The sequence below is a fragment of the Etheostoma spectabile genome, chromosome 3 (assembly GCF_008692095.1).
Source record: "Etheostoma spectabile isolate EspeVRDwgs_2016 chromosome 3, UIUC_Espe_1.0, whole genome shotgun sequence".
NCBI classification, from domain to species: domain Eukaryota; kingdom Metazoa; phylum Chordata; class Actinopteri; order Perciformes; family Percidae; genus Etheostoma; species Etheostoma spectabile.
Genome location: NC_045735.1, coordinates 20,273,772 through 20,296,695, shown reverse-complemented (window position 1 = coordinate 20,296,695; position 22,924 = coordinate 20,273,772). Strand labels below are relative to the sequence as shown.

Sequence of the window (22,924 nt, the reverse complement as noted above, 5' to 3'; positions counted from 1 at the left end):
GTGAGGCAGACACGCCACATCAATACTGTGATTGCGCTAGGGTGCTTGGTGTGGGTGTCAGGCCTGTGAAACCTGGGCCAGTAGCACGACTGGCATCCTCTCTCTACTAAACAACAGAACGTCACAAAGCCGGCTGTGCTGGGAGGGAAAGTGTCCTTGAACTGTCATTTCCTTTTTACTCTCCATTATTCTTTTCCAAAACTATCTGTGCCGTACTACAGGGGTTGTTTTTATAATGGCACTGAGAGCTTAGAGTATGCTGCGCCAAGGCCTAATGACATCTACTCCCAGAAGGTGAGAGCTTGTACTCTGACACTGATGTAATCCAAAAAAGGGGTTTTCTTTGCGTCAGCGCCACTAATAATTCCCATCTCAAGTGAACATCACATTTATTAACACTGCAGGATTAAAACAATCTTCAAGTTGGCTCAATGTAGCAGCATTTAAGCCCTATTTATATGCCCCATCAAGGCACTTGGCCTACATTCTTGATCTACTAGAGCTACAGTAGGAGTGATCCTAATTGATTTTCTGCTAAAAGTGGTCAGTGACTTCTAGACTTAGATGGGAGAGGTTAAATGGGACCATATGGGCACACACTATTGTAAATCAGGGCCCCTTAGTCTAATATTTTTCCTCATTTTAGGTAGTTCCCTATCCCATCTACTTACACAGTCCCATGTTCCTTATATTTTTTATGCTGTGAAAGGCAACTTTGGAATACTTAATAAGTAATGAAAGTTCAACCTATCCCAAGCTGATGTTCTTAGACAATTAAGTATGTTTAGCTTGGTCCCAGAAGTATCACGCAATCCAGACCAACCAACAGATTCACTACAATTGCATTCATAGGGCAAAGTGCACCACATGGTGAAGGTAATTTTTTAGATTATTTTTTGGGGGCTTTTCCGCCTTAAATGGACAAGACGGCTAAGTGAGAAAGGGGAGAGGCATAAACCTCCAAGCACATGTGCACCTGCTCTACCACCTTAGCCAACCTGGCCACATGCTGAAGGTAATTAACAGCCCTTTTTGCACTTTCTGCCCACTTAAGGCTTGGTGCACTTATCTTCACATGTTCTGGGAGTGCTCTCCTGTTGGTCAGTTCTGGAACAATATTGCATCCAATATATCTGCTCTGATTAACGTTACTGTACCTGCTATTGTCATTGCTAAGAGAATGACCCATTGGAAAGCGCCTTATGATGTGTCTATTCGTACATGGACCCTTTCCTTTTTGGATGTTGTGTATATGGAGTTCTCTACAGCTTGCATGAATGGAGCCCCAGACACTTGGTTCAACATTGCTGACTCCTTGAAGTCCATGCTGTAGACACACAGCCTTCTTACCTCTACTTGCGCATGTGTTTTGGTCCTTATCTTATGTGTGTGTGTGTGTGTGTGTGTGTGTGTGTGTGTGTGTGTGTGTGTGTGTGTGTGTGTGTGTGTGTGTGTGTGTGTGTGTGTGTGTCTGTTTCTTTATGTATTAATTGTAAGCTGTGGACTTACTGTTATGTTTTTATTAAGTTTCCCTCCTTCCAGTCTTTCCTTTCTCTGTTTTTTTCTGTTTCTTTTTGGTCCTGGGACACATTCTCATGTCTCAGCATATTGTTTGTAATATTTTGTTATCTTTACATAAAAACATTTGGTCACGTGACCTCTAGCTCACCCAGTAAGAGTGTGCGCCCCATGTAGGCTGAGTCCTTTGCAGCGGGCCGGGTTCAAATCCAGCCTTTGGCCCTTTGCTGCGTGTCAACCCCCATCTCTCCCATCTTTCCTGTCTATCCACTGTCACTCGGAAATAAAGGGAAAAAGCCCCAAAAATAAATAATAAATAAATAAAACATTTGGTCGCAAAAAAGTATATTTAGCTTGGGCATCCGAGGAACGTCTCTTGGACAATCTCAGTAGGTTTTTTGTTGCTGTTGAATAATAGATTCGTCGGAATCACTTTTTGGAATATCTGTTTCTGTGTAGCCTCAAGAACTGCAGTATAGGACTGCATTATATAGGAACATCACAAGTAGTTTTCTGATCCGTTAGCGTCAGATGTCAACAGGGGTTGTAAAAACACATAAAATAATGACAACAGGCTGGTGCTCACTGTAGTTTTTCCTTTTGTTGATGCAATACGGGAGAGTCCCACCTGTCACAATATGTGGGCCTACCATCTGCAAAGATAGGTGTAGATGTTTGTGTTGGGTGCCAGGCGAAGGCAGGAAAACAGAAAAACAGCATGCTGCCACCTCTGGGTTGCGAGAGGAGATCGGTTTGTGAGGTCTGTTCTATTTGTGAGTGAGCACCATGACATCCACAGGTTCATTGGTTAGCAGTAAATGCAGACTTTGAACTCCCATGTTGAAGAATGAGCAGAGGTTGAGGAAAAGCTCTTGAGTTACCTTACCTGTCGTATCTACCATGCTCACCTATGGTTATCATTTTTGCATAGTGACTGCAAGAAATGAGGTCCCTTCAAAAGGTGTCCTGACAGCCTGACATCCAGATGTCCCTCCCCTTTGGCAACCTTCGCTATCTATTTTGCAGGGACACCATTGCTCCATCCAGACAGTTGTGATTGGTTTAAAGTAAAACAAACAAACAAGCCAGTGTGTCTTTTCCCGCATCCCAGAAGAGATCAGTGGTGTAGCCAGACCATACTGTAGCGCTGCCTCGCACTGTGAGATCTGGTCTGGCAATGTGAGATTAGTGTTATAGAAGTATAAAGGGGAACTTAAGATGAAGAACTCTGACATTCCAAAGGAGCTTCGAGCAGAAAGTCCATAACACTCTGTACCTGTTAGATCCAAGGATGGATCATTACAACTTTAAGATGGGTACAGAATGACTCTAGAGAAGCAAAACCACTCTGTGGTTGTGGGCTAGAAATCTATAGACCATGTTTTTTTTTAATGGCAAAGAATTACACAATTATAGATCCCATGGCATGAAAATTTCACTTTATGAGGTTTTTTAACATTAATATGAGTTTCCCCAGCCTGCCTATGGTCCCCCAGTGGCTAGAAATGGTGATAGGTGTAAACCGAGCCGAGAAATTAAAGCTCAGATGGGCAGATCTGGAATCTTGCTCCTTATGAGGTCATAACCACCTTGCCTCTTCTCCCGTCTCTGCTCCTCAAAATCTACATACTCAAATGGCACATACTAAGGAAAGCTCATTGTGGGACTGGCTCTAGTGGCTGTAATTCTGCACCAAGGGACTTCAGATATGGTATTAGGGGACCACTAAGGTCTATATGAAAGAGACTTCAGATTCAGTATTAGGGGACCACTAAGGTCTATATAAAGATATTTCAGATACAGTATTAGGGGACCACTAAGGTCTATATGAAAGAGACTTCAGATACAGTATTAGGGGACCACTAAGGTCTATATAAAAGAGACTTCAGATACAGTATTAGGGGACCACTAAGGTCTATATAAAGATATTTCAGATACAGTATTAGGGGACCACTAAGGTCTATATAAAAGAGACTTCAGATACAGTATTAGGGGACCACTAAGGCCTATATAAAAGCATCCAAAGAGAACCATGTCATGGGACCTTTAGAAAGCATTCACTGCTCAACAAAACGGTGAATGTTTTTGCATGAGTGTGAGGAAAAGCTTTGATGGAAACAACGCTGGCCTCTTTTAATAGTTTTTTTGAATGCAAAGTGGTGCACATATACACATACTGGACCATCCATCTGTTACTTTTACCCGTTCTTATACAGAGCTTTTTAGTTAAGCCTTCCGCAAACATAGCCCTCTTAAGCACAACTGTAAATATTAGGGCAGGGACAATCCCGATTTGATTCTTTCAACGATACATGGATGCCGGTTGGATTTCCATTGCAATTTTAATTTATTGCGATTCGATGATATTGAGTATTGCGATGTTCTTTTTTCCTTCTTTAACCAAAACAAAAGTTGAATAATTAAGATACATGAATCGCACCCCTAGTGAATATGGTGCTAATTGCTGTTGAAGCCTTGGGAAATTGTAATGGCCTGAGAAAATGGCTCGAATTCTGTGGAAGACGTATCTTGAAATGGATCGCTTCCCTGCTGCGCGCGGATCAGTTTCCACGTGGGTCTGGTCCCACTGATCTGTGCTTGATTTGGCAGGTCAGTTTTTCCTCTCTGTCCTTCTAAACTGAGAAATGACCAAACAAAGATGCATCCCGAGAGGGAGAGAGCCAAGCAGATAATGAAGTGCTCAATTATAGGGACACAGAGAACACATTTAAAACGGAGCCCTTCCAGCTACTCGTTTTGCCTCTGGAAGTGCCTCCTCTTTTTTTCCTCAGGTCTTAATAAAGAGTGCCATCAAATTAAAGCCATGTATCATCCACTTATACACAGAATCACTGCAGGCACTCACATACAGATGGCCATTGCTCAACTTCTCCCAGTCTGGCATGTACCCACAAGCCAACACATAATCCGTCTCAATCTCTATCCCTCTTTTTCTTTGTCTCTGTCTCTGTCTCTACCCTGCCTCTGTTTTACTAAATAATGAGTAATGAGATGAGCATCAGAACTTTTTGGCCAGTCCCCACATTTCAAGCTGGTTCTGTCATGTTCCCATTACAAGAGAGTGGCAGACATCAGAGGAATGATCTGATCAGAGCTTATGGATGATTTTTGAGTGTGCCTTTACATCTCCTGTAGGATAAATGAATGATTACAGGGAGTCAGGTAACGGTTTGGCACATGCATTAAAGCCCGACCAATAAAGGATTTTTAAGGTCAATACCGATAAAAAATATTTGGTTATTTAAAAATTTGATATTTCGATATACCAGCCGATATACACTGTATATAAAAAAGAAAATCTAGAAACGCATATCAAAACATGAACAGATTTCCCTAACATTAGTTAATTCTAGTTATTTATGAGTTCTCACTGAAATAATATAATTTGTTTTATTGTCACAACAGAACAGCAGCACATAAAAATGTATTAAAGTTCTGTAAAAAATAAAATGTATAAAAATACAAACTTAAGATATGAAACACAATAACCAAAAAGTGTTGCCAACAGAGATGTTGTAGAGCGCCCTCTGGTAGACAGATTATGTAACTCCAACACTCATAACATAGTTGACCGTCTGTTTTTTATATATATATATATATATATATATATATATATATATATATATATATATTACTGTGTATATATATATATATATATATATATATATATAATGAGGGCGGCTGTGGCTCGGTGGTAGAGCGGTTGCCTGCCAATCGGAAGGTTGGTGGTTCGATCCTCGCCCCTGCAGTCATGGTCGAAGTGTCCTTGGGCAAGACACTGAACCCCGAGTTGCCCCCGGTGCTGCGCATCGGAGTGTGAATGTGTGTGAATGTTTATCTGATGAGCAGGTGGCACCTTGTACGGCAGCCCCGGCCACAGTGTATGAATGTGTGTGAATGGTGAATGTTTCCTGTAGATGTAAAAGCGCTTTGAGCAGTTGTTAAGTTGCTATATAAATACAGCACATTTACATTTACATTTACATATATATATATATATATTTATTTACATATATATATATATATATATATATATTTATTTATTTATTTATTTATTTATTTTGGGGGGGGCCGTTATAAATGCCAATACCAATAATTCGGGTTTAGATAATATCAGCCCACCGATATATCGGTCGGGTTCTGACATGCATGCTCTTCTTTCACTGACTTTCTTCAGACTAACACATTTAGAAACGTTAGGAGAGAGATGGGGGCTCTACCCATTACATTGTTATGTTTTCCCCTTGTGTTTGCCCTGTGTGTGTCTTATTACATGTTTAGTCATTGCAGTTTAATGTCAGCATGTGCCAGATGCTCTAAAGAGAGCGGTTTAAGCAGGCAAAACATACGTTAGTTACAACTTGAGAGTAATTATGGAAACCAATTATTGCTGCTGTGATTAAAAATACTTGTTGCATGAGAGTATTTTATCTGCCTTTTGTTTATTTAAAAGCACTGAGGGAGTGAAAACATCATTTTGTTTTTAGAGGTTTGCACAAGTATCCTGGACGCATGCTATTGTGTATGCCGTGACTTTGTTATCATCAGTTATAAGCCAAAATTCCTGTGTTAATCACATTGACATACATTGTTTTTCACTAATCTATTTCTCCTTGTGCCCTTGGGATGCAGGAAGTAAAGCAATACGTAAATGAGAAACTAGAGCTGTGCAGAGCCGCTGAGCATAATTGGTTGTGAATAACTTGGATGCTGTGGCTGCGGTAATAATGTTCTTATCATCCCTTCCATGTCAGGCGCTGTCCCTGCACTGGGGTTTCCTCTCTCGCTCTATTAATCCGTGTCAGGATGCAGCGGCTCTTGGCATCCTCCTGCAACCTCAGGGAACCTCATCATTGATTAGATTGACTGGCTGTTGGAGCAACACGATGGCAAGGTGTCTGCTGGCGTTGTGTCTGTCATCATGACACCGTCCCCATTTCAAATGAACATGTGTCCAGCCAAGGTGGAGGTGGGGGTTTATCAGTGCTGAGAGCTGAGGAAAGACACTGGGCAAAGTGGCCCTAAAGGGCTTTTTGCTCTTGTATTTGGCCTAGATACTGTCATTTAATACCTCTGCAAATGTCGAAGATTTTGTCAGCGTGTTTATACTTGGCTGACTGCACCCGGTGAATTAGAAATGAATGAGTATATGCCAGGTTTCACATCCAAAATGGAGCCTTTGTGCTACAGCGAGAGAGAGAGCGCTGCTAATCTCGAGGGGATTCGTGTTGGTATTGTTGTAGGTGGTAATGTATGCCATATCCTGTATTTTCTGGTGTGTGTGTGTGTGTGTGTGTGTGTGTGTGTGTGTGTGTGTGTGTGTGTGTGTGTGTGTGTGTGTGTGTGTGTGTGTGTGTGTGTGTGTGTGTGTGTGTGTGTGTGTGTGTGTGTGTGTGTGTGTGACTAAATAGCTCTGTGTTGTATTGATCTGCCTGTTGCTGCAGCCCATTAGTGTGCTTACTCCGTGTACGCTCCAACACTTTTTAGTTGAAAACAGGAGAGCTGGGCATGTTGAATAGATCTGACCATGTCAAAAGTCATTATTGTGAAAACCCAGCCAATACAACAGCAGCAGCCCTGACAGTTAGTCAATGCTTTCTGGGATATTCCCGTCATTCTTGTATATTTGCACGACGTCCATACACCTGCTGACAGCGTTCGGCCCGTCGGATGTTGAATGAGGTTGATGACAGAGATTGATTGCACTGTGAGGCTAACGTCAGAGGACCAAAGTGACCTTAAGTCGGCAGAGGCATTCTGGGTAGTTTTAATGAGATGTTGGCCAGTGTGTTAGGCAGGTGCAACCTTGGGCTGGCTGCCTGGGCACTATGACCAAGGCTACCAGGGATGCACACAGACTTTGGATGCAGCATGAATGATGTACACATTTGGGTTGAATACTCAGAGTGACTTCTCCTAAAGTTAAAGCATGCTATTTACAGCATATGATATATATATATATATATATATATATATATATATATATATATATATATATATTGTAAATGTGAATAAATGTGCAAATTATTTTCTGTTTACAAAGTTGGCGATTTGCTCTTTTTGCCACACGCCCTTTCTACCGTAGATTGTTGGTAAAACCTTTGATGCATTTGTTTAAGGTGAATCCAGTAAGTCAGTACAGAGCTGGTGATGCTGTTGCCGTGGTGCTGCTACACGTCCTGCTGTGCCTTGTAACGCCCTGCAGTGCCCTGCTATGCCATTACCTACTACAAACTACTATTTTTAGTCACTGTTGCGTCATCTTTTACTGTGACTGTTATTGCCACTATTCATTACACCCCCAACCGTCCCCGTCAGACACCGCCTACCAAAGAGCCTGGGTCTGACCCAGCTTTCTTCCTAAAAGGGAGTTTTTCCTCGCCACTGTCAGACTGTTGCTTGCTCTGTAGGGAACTACTAGAATTGTTGGGTCCTATAAATTATAGAATGTGGTCTAGACCTACTCTATCTGTAAAGTGTCTCAAGATAACTCTTGTTATGAATTGACACTATAAATAAAATGGAATAGAATTGACGCAGATGTATCTGAAGGTGACACTGTTTTGTCTGCTTTTTTTGTCAAAAGCTCAAAGGAGCATGACATCACATTAGTTTCAATGTTTCTTCATGAACTAATTAACTAACATTGAATTTAGAGCATCTAAATAAACCAAAAACAAAATGTAGAAACATATAAATGAGACTGAAAAACAGGGAGATATCTTATTTGTTTCCAACACTTACTCCTCACTTTCTCTCCCCAACTACAGATGGTCCAAGGCCGACCCAGAAAGAAATCATTTCTCTGCGGGCATTCATGCTTCTCTTTCTCAAGCAACTCATCCTGAAGGTATGTCCCACCTGTCTTCATGCCTCGCATCCCCTTACACGGCTGGATTTATTCAAAACGTTCAGCCGCTCTGCTCCTTCATGAATTCAGTGCTATTTATATATTTCTTTCAAAAGAAAAAAAGATGTGGGGAATCAGAAGAAACCTAGTTGGCCTGAACAAATGGTATGCATTCATTATTCAGTTTGGTAATTATTTAATCATTTTAGTAATTTATCAAGTAAAGAAACCAAACATGTGTTGGTTCCAGCTTCTCAAATGAGACAAATTGTGTCTTTCTTTGCTTGAATTAATTGTAATTGGCTAACGCTGGGTTTGTTGTTATCAGATACTCCTTTAAGCCGTCACTTTTGGAAAATGTATAAACAATACTCTGTGTTTTTTGGCATTTTACTGACCAAATTAATTGGATTATCATTTGAAATAAATGATAAGCCTATCAACGATGAACATATTAGAGTGCTGGACTACATATTACAACTCTGATTATGTTTTACACTGTACAGTGCACCAGTCTGTGTTCTGCTGCCCACATCCCAGCATGCCTTGTCTCTGCAGATAATGATCGTGCCTGGTTCTGTAACAGGGTTCTTTAGGGCATGGCAGAAATACGAGGGATTTTTACACTGGACAGGAAAGGGCTTGGTGTCTGCAGCTGTCACCAGGCCAAAGGAGTTATCTGGCTGTTCAGTCGTTGTATTGCAGCAACATATTTTCTCATCACATGTGCATCAGTCTAAGCACAACAATAATAAATGACACACTGCTAGGGCCCTTTTTTAACGATCCAAGAGCACGGCGTAAAGCGCATGGCGCAGTACATTGCAAAAAAGGGGTGTCTAAAAACAAGATAAATCACAAAATCTGAGGGAAAAGGTACTCAAAGTTTCAGACTTAAAATTAGAAATTCACTCTTAAAACAAGACAAATTATCTAACACTTTTAAATTTAATTTTTTTTTCAAAATCTTGGTTAGAACCAAATAATTTGCAGTGTAGCGTTTAGGGTGTGTCCAAATCCACTTTTGCTAGTTTGATGGCGGAAAAAAGGATCCGTGCGCCGGGCGCATGGTCCTAAAGGGTTGTACGGAGTGTCTTCATTGATCATAGGTGTGTTTTGGGCGTAACATGCAATCAACAAGTGTCATCTCCCATTCCCTTTAACAGCCAGGCGCCTTTGGCCCTTAGATCATTGCTGTTATAATGTCAGATTTGCACAGTTACATTTTTAGTTGTAATCTTTTGCGTGTGTGTGTGTGTGTGTGGTGTGTGTGTGTGTGTGTGTGTGTGGTGTGTGTGTGTGTGTGTGTGTGTGTGTGTGTGTGTGTGTGTGTGTGTGTTGTGTGTGTGTGTGTGTGTGTGTGTGTGCGCGCGTGTGCACAAGCCTAAAAATAACAATGAAATGCTGCGTTACGGACTTTAGATCAGGTTTTTGTTGGTCAATGCCGCGATCACTTCCTGCTTCCGCAAGATAGCAATACGCCCAGAATGCACCTGAACACACACCCCTGTAAGACCAGCACACCCATGGGTGCACAGGTGGACCCAGGTGCATTTGCTATTTATACAACGTGGGCACTGGACGGTCTTAAAATAGCAAAGACGCTGTAAGTCGGGCTTTGCACGTGCAAGTTAGGGCCCTCTGGCTTCTTCCTCCAGTCTTTCCTATTATGTTATTTTAATTAAACCCCCTGAAACTGACTAGGATGCTTTTGCCTAATAATTGGCTCTAGCTTTGTAATGCAATGACCTTTCTCCAATGATTTGCCTTGTACGTCATTTAATCTTAATCTGATTTGATGTAGTTATTTGTGCTTTTTTTCAGGACCGGGGTGTGAAGGAAGATGAGCTGCAGAGCATCCTAAACTATCTGTTAACAATGCATGAGGTACTTTACATGGTAGTCCATCCGTGCTCCAAGTCCATTCATTCCCACATGCTGTATTGAGCTACAAGGTCAACTTTCATCTTTATTCTCGAGGAAGTTAATTCCCCCCCCCAGCATTTAAACTGACCAGCCAGGTGAATGGATCGTTTCTGTCACAACGTTTTATTACTCCATTCAGTCCTTTCTAAACAGAATGAAAAAGCCCAATAAAGTACACCCATTTCTTTAAGTTACATGGGATTTCTGACAGAATTTCCCCCCATAGCATCAGCCCAAACACCTTTTAATAAAACACGAAAACACAGAACAGCTGGACAGGATTCCTAAATGGAGGAAGGGCAGGTAACAAGGCACGTCTCAACAAGAAGAATCATGAATTGGACAATGGCCAACCACTGCCCCTGTACTGTTGTAAGGTGTACCAGGTGATACAATTGCAAAGAACATACATGATGTCACTGCTGCAGTTGCAGTTACAGAGTCTGAGCAAAAAAACTTTTTTCTGTTCCTTTGCCCCGCTCTCTTTTCTTTTTTTCTTACTTTTATCTCCAATTGTTTTTCCCTCCTGGTTTGTCTGCAGGATGAGAATCTGCATGATGTGTTGCAGCTGGTGGCAGCCCTCATGTCTGAGCATCCAGCCTCTATGATCCCTGCTTTTGACCAGAGGAATGGAATACGGTAAGCCCCCTAAGGGGAAGACACAATCCCTTCGCCATTCAGGCACAAAATGAAAAAGGTGATTTCACAAAACAAACCTAAGCACCTAACACTGGTGGTGGTGCCGTGTGCCTATGTGATGCATTAATAATTCATAAGGTTCAGTGAGAGAGAAAAAAAGACGTTTGCATGGAAAAGTAATAATATTAACATATTGATTTCACAATATGACATGGATGATCAAGCTAAACCCATGTGAAACTATAAAGTATAAACTCGGTGTAGCACTGCTTGTGAGTTCTGGGGAATTCTGGCTGCTGCTTTCATTAGGACATTCATTTAATGCTAATGAAAATTCACTCTGAAGGAAAGTGGTTGTCAGCTTACCAGTGGAGGACCCTTTTCATCAACAGGGCTATATTTTATTCTGTCAAGACCGTGTGCTGTTGCCAGCTTTCGCTGCTTGTGTCTGTTCCAGGGTAATCTACAAGCTCATGGCCTCAAAGAGTGAAGGCATTCGAGTACAATCCCTCAAAGTCCTTGGGTACTTCCTCAAGCATTTGGGCCACAAGTAAGTAATCCATTCCAATAGCTGTGTAGTAGATTGTAATTACCCACTCAAGTGTTTTATAATAAATTGTCACATAAAAATAGTTGTCTGTTACAGGCCTAATGCTGTTATCTTTTCTCTGTTGTTACCATAGACTGTAAATTAATGGACAGAGCATGTGTGACGTCACCCATTGGGGTGTGGAGATCTGACATGAGTTTGCTGTGACGGGCGCAGCCATCCTGGTGTAACAATTTTAGGCAAGATGGCGGAGTGAGGGAGGAGCTGCTTACACTCTGTTACTTTACACACTTTCACTGGTAATCACACCATAGCCACGCCCTAAAACACCCCCTGCTTAATTGCCGATTTTAAAATCAACAAGACCATAATTCAAAAGATAAACACTTAAAGAAGACTTAAAACTAGCGACTGAGACCATAAACTCATTATGAAAATGTTTACTGAAGTAATAAATCAAGTGAATCAAGGTAATAAATCATAGACTTCTACAGAAACCAACCTTTTGCAACTGCACATCTTGCCCCCTGCTGGAATTCAGATAGAATGCAGGTTTACGGAGTCTCCCCCTGCTGGAATTCAGATAGAATGCAGGTTTAAGGAGTCTCCCCCTGCTGGAATTCAGATAGAATGCAGGTTTAAGGAGTCTCCTCCTGCTGTAATTCAGATAGAATGCAGGTTTAAGGATTCTCCCCCTGCTGTAATTCAGATAGAATGCAGGTTTAAGGAGTCTCCTCCTGCTGGAATTCAGATAGAATGCAGGTTTAAGGAGTGTCCTCCTGATGGAATTCAGAGAGAATGCAGGTTTACGGAGTCTCCCCCTGCTGGAATTCAGATAGAATGCAGGTTTAAGGAGTCTCCCCCTGCTGGAATTCAGATAGAATGCAGGTTTAAGGAGTCTCCCCCTGCTGGAATTCAGATAGAATGCAGGTTTAAGGAGTCTCCCCCTGCTGGAATTCAGATAGAATGCAGGTTTAAGGAGTCTCCTCCTGCTGGAATTCAGATAGAATGCAGGTTTAAGGAGTCTCGCCCTGCAGGAATTCAGATAAAATGCAGGTTTAAGGAGTCTCCCCCTGCTGGAATTCAGATAGAATGCAGGTTTAGGGCACTTCTGCATTTGCAGCACTTTGCTAAACCGATGCGTTGTCCATTAATATTATACAGTCTATGGTTGTTATGCGATTTTAAGGCGTCCATGTCCAGGTTTTCCAACGTTACCATAGGCTAATAGTAAACTTAAAAGTCATAAGTCAAGCTTTTCATCCGGAAATGTGATTCATTTGTTCCCGCCACACTTTTTTTTTTTTTTTTTAAAGTGGACAATTAGAAGAGCCAAAAAACGTTTGACTGGATGCCATTTTTGCAAATTAGGGTGCACGTTTTTGCATGCCCGGAAACCAGGCTTCTGCCCAATTCAGAATTGAATTAAGAATGACTCACTAAATTCCAATTCAGTTCATGAATTTGAATAGATATCAAAAACAGGATCTGGAATTACAATTTAAATTTGAATTAAGCAGAATTGCAATTTAATAAAAATTCAAAGAAATTCATATACATAATATAAGTTAAGTGTGAAACAATGAAGCTTTACAAAATATGTCAGATATGATTGCATTAAATATTCTATGAATGATATTAGTTTGAACTACTTGTACAGATTACATTAACAGGAAATGTTTCCCCCCAGCAGTGAATGTTAAAAGTCACAGAACAAATAATTAAGTGTGATTTATTGTATATGTAATTTTGTGGGACATGATGGAACATGACTCCATTTCCCAGAATGCTTATCATTATCTATATTTTGGAACAAAATGTATGCAGGGTTGATGAGTGACTAGTTACGTGTAATGAAATTATTTCAAATTAAATAAATTAAATGAAATTACAAAAATCATTGTAATTGTATATAGTTGTATTACAGAGGTAAAATGTGTAATTCAATTAGATACTAATCAAATTAAAAGGAATTTGCTGTGCATTGATAAAGTAATCCAAATAAAGTAATCCAAACCACATTTATAATGGGTAACTTATAACATTAAGCAATTACATTTCCATAGTAACCTTCCTTACACTAAATGTATGTGAGATTCAACACGTTCTTTCTGTTGTGCGACTGAATCTGAAATGAATTTAATTCCACTTCCTGTTATTCCAATTCCAATTCAACTTCCTGTTGGGCGGAGTTAGTTCAAATTTCAATTCATGAATTGAATGGAGGCCAATTCTGAAATTCAGAATTTTGCACAAACTATAACTTCACATAAGGCAATGGTAGAAAATGTCCATGTTATTGTCCAACAGAGTGAAACTACCTGTGAAGATGTCAGCATATTTTCTGTACTGTACTGTAATATAATATGCAGCGTTTATTAGAGAAGAGAGAGAATGCCTACAAATGCAGAGCCTGTGATTGAAAATGTGGGATGCGGGGATGGATGGGGAAGATATGGCTCACAATGGTGGAGCACCAAGTGTTCCTGCTCAATGGAGAGTACTGTTAGGGCAGGCATAAACCCATGCTAGGCTGCCACAGTCAAGCGAAAGGCCTCTGTCCTCAAGGGACCTGAGGGCTTCAGGAAAGCCTGCCTTCACCCTTCACTTTGAAAGCTTCTGTACATTTTAAAGTACCATCCTGCTCAATATGGGCTCTAACGCAACTCATAAAGAATTGAACGTGTTTCTTCAGCGCTCTGCTGATGTTACTACTTTTACTAATTCAATTTGTAATTTTACTTAGTTCAGTGATTTAGTTGGTTTTCTCTGGGTTGAGGAGTCAAATGGTCAGTACTTGTACTAGTTCTAGTTAATACTTTTTTGGGGCCATGCATTGTTTATATCAGGATATATAACATCTGTCTTAAAATTGCATATGCTCAACTTATCATAAACTTTAAGATCTGACATAATTAATATGACTTGTCAAGTGTAAAGTTTTTAGAATCAACTGTGCTTCATGCTGTATGAGTACTTTACCCCTCTTCAGCAGTGTATTTTATTGCTTCTCATTTTCATATTTTAAACAGTGTGAATACCACTGTGCCTCTTGGGTTGAGCAGATTTGTAAGTTCAACCTCAGCTTGCAATGCATCACCAGTTTGCCCTTTCCTCCCAAATTTCCATATTTATACATTTAAGAGAAATACTACCCTTCTCCTAAGTGTCCAATTTGCCAGCCTCTGCAATTTACAAAAAAAGCTGTTGAATTATTAGGAGAGTCACAACTTGTCTTGAGGCAATGGCGGCAGCTTTGACGTAGCATTGTGACAGCAGTCCTTATGCTGCTGCAGAAGTAGTTTGTCACGGTTGAACCCATTCACCTGTGGTATGCCTCTGTTGTATGCCAGAGCTGTCCTGGTGACAGGCTAACTTCGTTATCCTACATACCTCCAACGAAATTCCCCCAATTTATGATAGCAGGCAGTTCCTGACATTCGTCTCCAGAGCCCGGCTCCCTGTGGGTGAGAACAAGGAAGAAAGCACTCTCTGATCCTTTCAGTGACTAAGGGAGCTCCAAACAAGCCACTTTACGTGTGTGTGTGTGTGTGTGTGTGTGTGTGTGTGTGTGTGTGTGTGTGTGTGTGTTTATCCACAGGAGGAAGGTGGAGATCATGCACACACACAGCCTCTTCACTCTCCTGGGAGAGAGGCTCATGCTGCACACCAACACTGTGACCGTGACGACCTACAACACTCTGTATGAGGTAACAAAGCATTTTCCTCTCATGTGTCCCAACGTTATCGCACCATTGGTCTCTGTGTACAGATTGTGCGACTGATGTCTTCTCACCGCTTCTCACACCAGATTCTGACAGAGCAGGTGTGCACACAAGTAGTTCACAAACCTCATCCTGAACCCGACTCCACTGTCAAGATTCAGAACCCAAGTAAGCATGCAATGTGTCACATGTTGAGTATTTAAGTTTGAGTTTGAGTTTTTTTATTATCCTTTCTAAAGTACTCTGTCCACCGGTAACATTTCACAGTATGTTTATGTATTTGTGTTTTGCTAAATGTGATTTCAGTGATCCTCAAGGTGGTAGCCACGTTATTGAAGAACTCCACCCCCAGCCCGGAGCTGATGGAAGTTCGTCGGCTCTTCCTTTCAGACATGATCAAACTGTTCAGCAACAGCCGGGAGAACAGGCGGTGAGCAGACCTAACAACTTCATCCATTATCCTTCTGATTGAGGTATCAAAAGAAAGTGGGAAAAGGCACACCGCCCCCCCCATGTTCTCCAGCAGATGTCTCGGTGACAGGTTTTGACCGATGCCCTTTCCTGCTTTTTTGGTCTTTATCACTCTCTAAAATGGCACAGGGACATAAACATTACAGATGCAGTACAATACATACGCAAGGTCATGGACCAGTGGCATGCAGCAGGTCTTCACAATATCTCTTAAAAAGCACAATACTCAGTTCTTATATGCCACAATACTTTGCAAGCTGTTTACACACACACACACACACACACACACACACACACACACACACACACACTCTCTCTCTTTTTAAGACATATTGCAGCTAAACTATAAGTCTAAGGAAGCCACTGATCCATATCCAAATAATTAGCCTAAAATGATTAGGCAGAAAGTGCCCCTTTAACTTTAGCTATTGAGTTGAAATCAACAATTGGTTTTCACTTTTTGCCCTTTTCTGTTTCCTAGCTGTTGTTAAATAAAAAAGCAAGTGCACATATGCATGGCCAAATGATCCAAACAGTCTGTAGTAATGTGAATAACAAAATGTCAAATGTCACCGGTGTGTTCTTTCGACTCAAATGAAAGATGAATTCATCCTTTTACCACCAAGTCCAGTAAACTTGCTAATCCTAAGAGGATCTGATTTGACCTGACCGTGTGATGATGTGCGTATTGCAGGTGTCTGCTTCAGTGCTCCGTATGGCAGGACTGGATGTTTTCTGTCGGCTACATCAACCCTAAAAACTCTGATGAGCAGAAGATCACTGAGATGGTGTACAACATCTTTCGTATTCTGCTCTACCATGCCATCAAGCATGAGTGGGGAGGATGGCGCGTGTGGGTGGACACACTCTCTATAGCCCACTCTAAGGTGAGTACTGCACTCTACAACAAAGAGGAAATACTGACCTCTGCTGTTGAGGGAGACAACGTTATCTTTTTGTCATATCTTAGCTGCTAATAGATTGTTTCTGCATCCAAGTATGTGGCTAACATTGTCTATAATGTTGCCCTTGTAGGTGACATACGAGGCACATAAAGACTACTTGGCTAAGATGTATGAGGAGTACCAGCGTCAGGAGGAGGAGAACATTAAGAAAGGGAAGAAGGGTTTGGTCAGCACCATCTCCGGTCTGTCTGCTCAGGCGTCGGGCATCAATGGCGCAATTGAGATCAGAGAAATGGACGACAACTCCCAGACACCTGAGAGCGAGAAGGACTACGAGAGCGCAGACTCTCACAACTTGCTGGCTGAAGGCAAGGGGCCCGAAATGGGTCTCAGAGGGACTGAGGCTACGGTAGATGGGGTCAGGGTCGAAGTTCACCACCTTCTGGTGGACATCAAGGCTGAAAAGGTGGAGGCTACAGAGGTTAAGCTAGATGATATGGAAACGCTGGGAGTATCTGAGAACGGAGCCCTGGTGGAGGTGGACTCTCTGCTGGATAATGTTTATTGTGCTGCAGTGGAAAAGCTCAACAGCAACGTCAACAGTGTGTTGTTGCCAAAGGGCAGCATGGTTGACCACAATGCACCCCCTCTCATTACCCTAGATGATGAAAAGGACAGCATCCCCAACAGCAACAACTTCCTGTTTGGCAAGGTGGCAGGCAGCATGGGAGACGAGCTTTTGCCGGATCTCAGTACAGTTGCGCCTCTGGTGCTGCCCAGCCCAGAGCCTTCAGTCCACACCAGCGCCGCGGATGAACTGGGCCTTCTCGCTCACATGACAAACAGCTCTGAGCTGGGCTCCTTACCCAGCATCCTGGAGCAGGACGAGTTTGAACTACAGGCAGCCTTCAAGGGCATCAACTCCATGGCTAGTACTGAGGCCGAGGTCTCCTCCGAAAGCCCTGAGGTCCACGTGGTCTCCGTTTCCGCGCCGTCTGAAGGGGACCCCTCAGCTGTTAAGACCGGCAGTGCAGGAGATTCCACAATCAACACCTCGGATACCGATGACGGCAAAAACAAGGAGATGAAGAAGATTCAGACGACTTCCACCACACAGGTTGGTCCAAAGCTAAGTCCGCATCTAGTTCATTCACAGCATTTGAGATGTCCGGTAATACCCTACACACAAAAAGGCCATCTTCCCATTTTTTTGGCTTTCACATGAAAGAAATAATAGAGGTTCACTGACTTCACCAGATTGAGAAAAAAAACCTGTAAAGCTTTGCCAGAGGGAACTATAACAGCATCATGAATACTGAAACAGAGCAGCGCCAGGGTCAAAGACTGGAAAGCGAGGAAGCAGACCACTTGTTATTGTCAGGATGTGTTGGCCTTTTTGTGAACAGTTGTATATATTAACAGACCCATTGGGAGCATTCCCTTCCCCAACTCTGGTTGTAATGGGGACAGGATGGCCTGGTGCACATCAGGATCCATCCCTCTGAGAAAAGGAAAGTGGGCTGCTGGAATAGTCGGCAGAGCCATCAGGAGGGCAGAAATAGACAAAGCATTATTCGGCAACAACCGCCCGGGATTTGTCCCTCCTCCCGTATGAGCTGTGCTCTTTCTCAGAGGTCAGGCTCTTTGGCCTGTGCTGGGTCACTGATGGAGGGCCAGTGGGAGTTTATTTTAAAACCTTTCTCTGCTGATGTGTAATTGCTCATGTTCAATTCATCGCTGCTGCTGTTTTAAACAGGCCAGGCTTCTTTTTCTTTTTTTTTGCAGCACCTTGCTGACTCATTCAACCTAACTGGTATATTTAGAGGTTGCATTAGGCTTGTTGTATTTTTCCTTTACCTGTGGGCAGGAAGAGGTTATCCGAGGACTCACTTAAATCTGGCAATTCATCATTCATAACGTGAATAACATGACAGTAGCCTTATATCTCATTAGGGGCGCACTATCCATCTCAACAGAAGGATTAGCAACTAGTCTGTAAACAGTATCTCATGATGGACAGTGATTGTATATGTGATGCCAAATTAATTAGTTTACTGTTTGTTACTGATTACCTGCTCTCCCATCAGAGTCTGCATGGCCGCCTAGCCTCTCAGATGGAGAGGGACATTCGTGTGGATTTGGGCTTCCGGGGGACTCCGATGACCGAAGAACAGCGACAGCAGTTCAGCCCCGGCCCACGCACCACCATGTTCCGCATCCCAGAGTTCAAATGGTCCACCATGCACCAGAGACTGCTCACTGATCTGCTGTTTTCACTGGAGAGCGACGTTCACGTCTGGAGGAGGTGTGTGAAGGGTTTTTGGGAGCATGGTGCTTAGAGTCATGCTCAGATTACCCTTCCACATCAGAACTAACGGGGTACCCGTGGGGTATTAAAGTATTAAAAAAACAATATTCCAAAAACAAGGTTTTAAAAGTATTAAATTCATTTAACAAAGGTGTTATATTTTTTCTTGCACTGCCAAGGTGCTCTTGAGCAAGGCACCGAACTCCCTTCAACTGCTCTGTTTCAGCAGTCGCAGCCCCCCCACTCTGACATCTCTCCATTAGTGCATGTACAGGACCTGAGCATGAGTGTGTATTTCAGGGCTGTGTTTAATAACAACAGTGTAAATTGCATAGGGGATCAATAAAGAGTATAAATTAAAATTAATGAAATTAATTCTTTTCTATGGCATAAAATTCATACAGATTTTTGATTTTAACGCTGTGAAGTTAGGGTTAGGGCATTATATTTCATACTAGGTAGTATTAAAATGGTCTTGAGAAGTCTTTAATATTTAACTTGGAGAACCCCAGGGGTACCCTGATGTACTGTTGTTTTCTGCTTTCAGACATGATATATCAAATACAGTCTGCCTTTTTTTCCTATACAACCATAGACTGTACATACAAAAACCTACACATATCTTTAATTTATTGCACATTAGGATTGACACATGATTTACATAAAGTGAAAATGCTTGTACTTAATAATCCATTTTTCCCCCCCTCTTCCTTCCCTTGCAGCCACTCCACCAAATCTGTCATGGACTTTGTGAATAGTAATGAGAACATCATATTTGTCCACAACACCATCCACCTCATCTCCCAAATGGTAGACAACATCATTATCGCTTGTGGAGGGATCTTGCCCCTTCTCTCGGCTGCCACCTCTCCTACTGTAAGTGCACCTCCCTGTCTTCCCCGTGGGTGGATAATGCCATCTAGTGGTAGTTTCATTATAACCGTTGGGTCTGTGGTTGGAGCTCACCACAGGACGTACCTGTGGGAGATGAGATGTGTTTCTTGATTAGAGCCTCCTTTATTTGCTCAGCTTCAATTTGCTACAATTAATGCTGAGGACATTACTTGCAACAGTTTGTAATTAACTTCCCTGTGTGTTATTCATGTTTACCTTTATCGATCTACTGCAATTATCAGATTTAATTTGCAGTTTTTAGCTGAAATGGATTTTAATCATCAAAGCCGTGCTACGGTTATTATTTCTCTCTTGATAACTGTTTTATTTCTATTGATTTTTTTTTTTTTTTTACATTTTTGAATATTATCTCTGCTTCCTCAGAGGCCCGACTCACCCTTGCATAATAATAATGGTCCATGCTGGTGCCTTCTTCCTGACCTACAGTGAACAAAACTATAAGTGCAACACTTTTGTTTTTGCCCCCATTATTCATGATCTGAACTCTTTTCTATGTACACAAAATGATTATATCTCTCAAATATTGTTCACAATTCTGTCTAAATCTGTGTTAGTGAGCACTTCTCCATTGCCGAGATAATCCATCCACCTCACAGGTGTGAGATATCAAGGTGCTGATTAGACAACATGGTTACTGCACAGGTGTCTTAGGCTGGCCACAATAAAAGGCCACTCTACAATGTAGCCACAACATGGAGGTGGAAGCCTTCTGTGTAGATAGAAAAGTCTTAGATCTTTGAGTTCAGCTCATGAAAAATGGGGGCAAAAACAAAAGTGTTGTGGCCGGGTTGGCTTAGTGGGTAGAGCAGGTGCACATGCACTTCGAGGTGTATACCTTGACGCAGAGGTCCAGGATTTGAATCCGACCTCTGACGATTTCCTGCATGTCTTCCCGCTTTCTCCCATTTCTCACCTATCTGTCCTGTCAAAAATGAAAGGTGGAATAGCCCAAAAAAAGTTCAAAAACAAAAGTGTTTTAATTTCGTTCAGTATATATAAAGAATATGGAAAGAGGGTAATTTCACAGATATGATATGACCCTCGTTCCATATTCTTTTGCTTGTTTCTGTACAAAATAATAATTCCTTACCCTAAAACTAAATCTTGTCATATCACATTATTACACTATCCTAAATTTTAAGGCAATATCTAGCCTCAATCAAGTCGCTGTAATATCGGAATGTTACCCAGTCCTACAGCTTGTGGTGAGAATGTGACCAAGCTGATATCATACACGTGCACTTTTATTTTAATGTGACTGGTGTTTTTTTGTTGTTGCTTGTGCCAGACGGAGTTGGAGAACATCGAGGCAACACAGGGCATGTCCTCAGAGACGGCCATCACGTTCCTCTCCCGTCTCATGGTGATGGTAGACGTGTTGGTGTTCTCCAGCTCCCTCAACTTCAGTGAGATTGAGGCTGAGAAGAACATGTCCTCCGGGGGCCTGATGCGTCAGTGCCTCAGACTTGGTAAGGTCATGAGCAGGGAGACGCTAAAACAATTACATCTGTCTCTATGCCTCTCCGTTGCGTCTTTTGCCTGTCACACTGGAAAATTGATGAGCTAGAAAATGCTACGATAATATTCTCTTCACACACTAATAATTTCTCTAATCCCCGAAAAATCCTCTGTTTGATCAGCAAAGCTAATTAATTTAAGAGTCCTTTGCTAATTGTATACTAAACTGGAGAATGTGCTGGGATTTGCTGCACTTTGGAGCAGTAAAAACCGACATGATCATCATTTAGGAATTCATAATGAGCAGAGAAAATCATTTGCAGTCCAATCGGGTAGTCTTTGCAAACGGTAGCCTTTTGTTTTCAGTCATCGGTGTGTCTCATAAAAGTCACGCGGTCCTCTCTGCCCTTGTGTGTGTTTGAATGTGTCTGTGTACATAATAGAGATTTGATGAATTGCATTTGAATGCAAAGTAGACAACTGATGAATATCTTGTGAATATAGTTGTTTAAGCAGAATTATTGGATACATGAAATAATCATAGAAAGAGTGTGTGTTTGTGTCTCTTTTTAGCTGGGCATGTGAGAGTGTGTCTATATCCGTTTGCGCCTGTGGGTCTGTGTATGTGTGTGCGCGAGCCTGTGTTTGCTGGGTTGTTCACTCCAAGTTGTGCTCTGGGGGATGGGAAATCAGACTTCACAGTGTCCTTGGTGCAAACACACAATTTCTCATCACTGGCTTCAGTGTGAAATCAGTCTGGCTGATGATTTTAACTCCCGGTCTCTATCCTGGCAGCCTGGAACAAATAGTCATCAGAGATAACCAATTAATTTTAAATGAGGTCATGCATGTTATCAACATTTAATTCACTTTTACCTCTGAAATGAGACCTTATTTGTATGCTGTGTGTGTGTGTGTGTGTGTGTGTGTGTGTGTGTGTGCGTGCAGTGTGTTGTGTGGCTGTTAGGAATTGTCTCGAGTGCAGGCAAAGAGACAGAGGACTCAAGTATTCCATTACCAACAACAACAAGACTCATGAAAACCTGCAAAATGCTGTGACTTATAACAAGGTAGGATGTGTGGTTTCTGTGCCCCTAGGACATTTCACTTATACATTGCATTTTACTTTAAGAACACTTTGCCCCATCCTTATAATGTGACCTGTACCGACGCTAAATCAGCTCTCCTGTTCTAAGGGTCAATTACACCCCCCATAGCACTAAATCTGTCTTTGTCTAGTAACATACAGGTTCTTTCAGTTCCACATTTGTCCGTTTTTCTAATCTTTTAAATTATGTGAAAAGGAAAGTATTGGCAGTGTACAGTTTAACTGAGCTTTAACTGAACAGAGTAGCATGTCATATTGTGTTGTCTTTTTGCTTTAGACAGCCATAGAGACTGTCCCTAGTAACCTGTCTCCCATCAAGGACCGTGATCGCCTTTTGCAGGATGTGGACATCAGTAGACTGCGCGCCGTGGTGTTTCGCGATGTGGTGAGTGCTGGTGTGTGTGTGTGTGTGTGTGTGTGTGTGTGTGTGTGTGTGTGTGTGTGTGTGTGTGTGTGTGTGTGTGTGTGTGTGTGTGTGTGTGTGTGTGTGTGTGTGTGTGTGTGTGTGTGTGTGTGTGTGTGTGTGTGTG

At 41.9% G+C, this 22,924-nt stretch overlaps 1 protein-coding gene and 1 long non-coding RNA gene across 11 annotated transcripts in view; one reads left to right on the top strand and one right to left on the bottom strand.

The window, feature by feature from the left end:
• nbeab (neurobeachin b) overlaps nt 1–22,924 on the top strand; it is a 286,390-nt gene that overhangs the window by 123,790 nt on the left and 139,676 nt on the right. For 8 of the 10 annotated variants that reach the window (XM_032502085.1, XM_032502075.1, XM_032502065.1 and 5 more), the window contains exons 15-28: nt 8,310–8,389; nt 10,214–10,276; nt 10,857–10,954; nt 11,412–11,504; nt 15,106–15,214; nt 15,316–15,397; nt 15,536–15,659; nt 16,395–16,587; nt 16,736–17,722; nt 18,693–18,910; nt 19,636–19,789; nt 21,117–21,297; nt 22,235–22,356; nt 22,672–22,779. In XM_032502085.1, the coding sequence (XP_032357976.1) occupies nt 8,310–8,389; nt 10,214–10,276; nt 10,857–10,954; nt 11,412–11,504; nt 15,106–15,214; nt 15,316–15,397; nt 15,536–15,659; nt 16,395–16,587; nt 16,736–17,722; nt 18,693–18,910; nt 19,636–19,789; nt 21,117–21,297; nt 22,235–22,356; nt 22,672–22,779 (2,612 nt within the window). The remainder of the gene's footprint in view (nt 1–8,309; nt 8,390–10,213; nt 10,277–10,856; nt 10,955–11,411; nt 11,505–15,105; nt 15,215–15,315; nt 15,398–15,535; nt 15,660–16,394; nt 16,588–16,735; nt 17,723–18,692; nt 18,911–19,635; nt 19,790–21,116; nt 21,298–22,234; nt 22,357–22,671; nt 22,780–22,924) is intronic. The other 2 variants (XM_032502122.1, XM_032502050.1) reach the window with 1 other exon arrangement.
• On the bottom strand, nt 1,221–10,651 carry LOC116671642 (uncharacterized). Its single transcript, XR_004327314.1, has 3 exons — nt 10,436–10,651; nt 1,588–1,592; nt 1,221–1,233 (listed from the first exon to the last, which is right to left on the bottom strand). It is a non-coding gene; the product is annotated as an uncharacterized LOC116671642 (long non-coding RNA).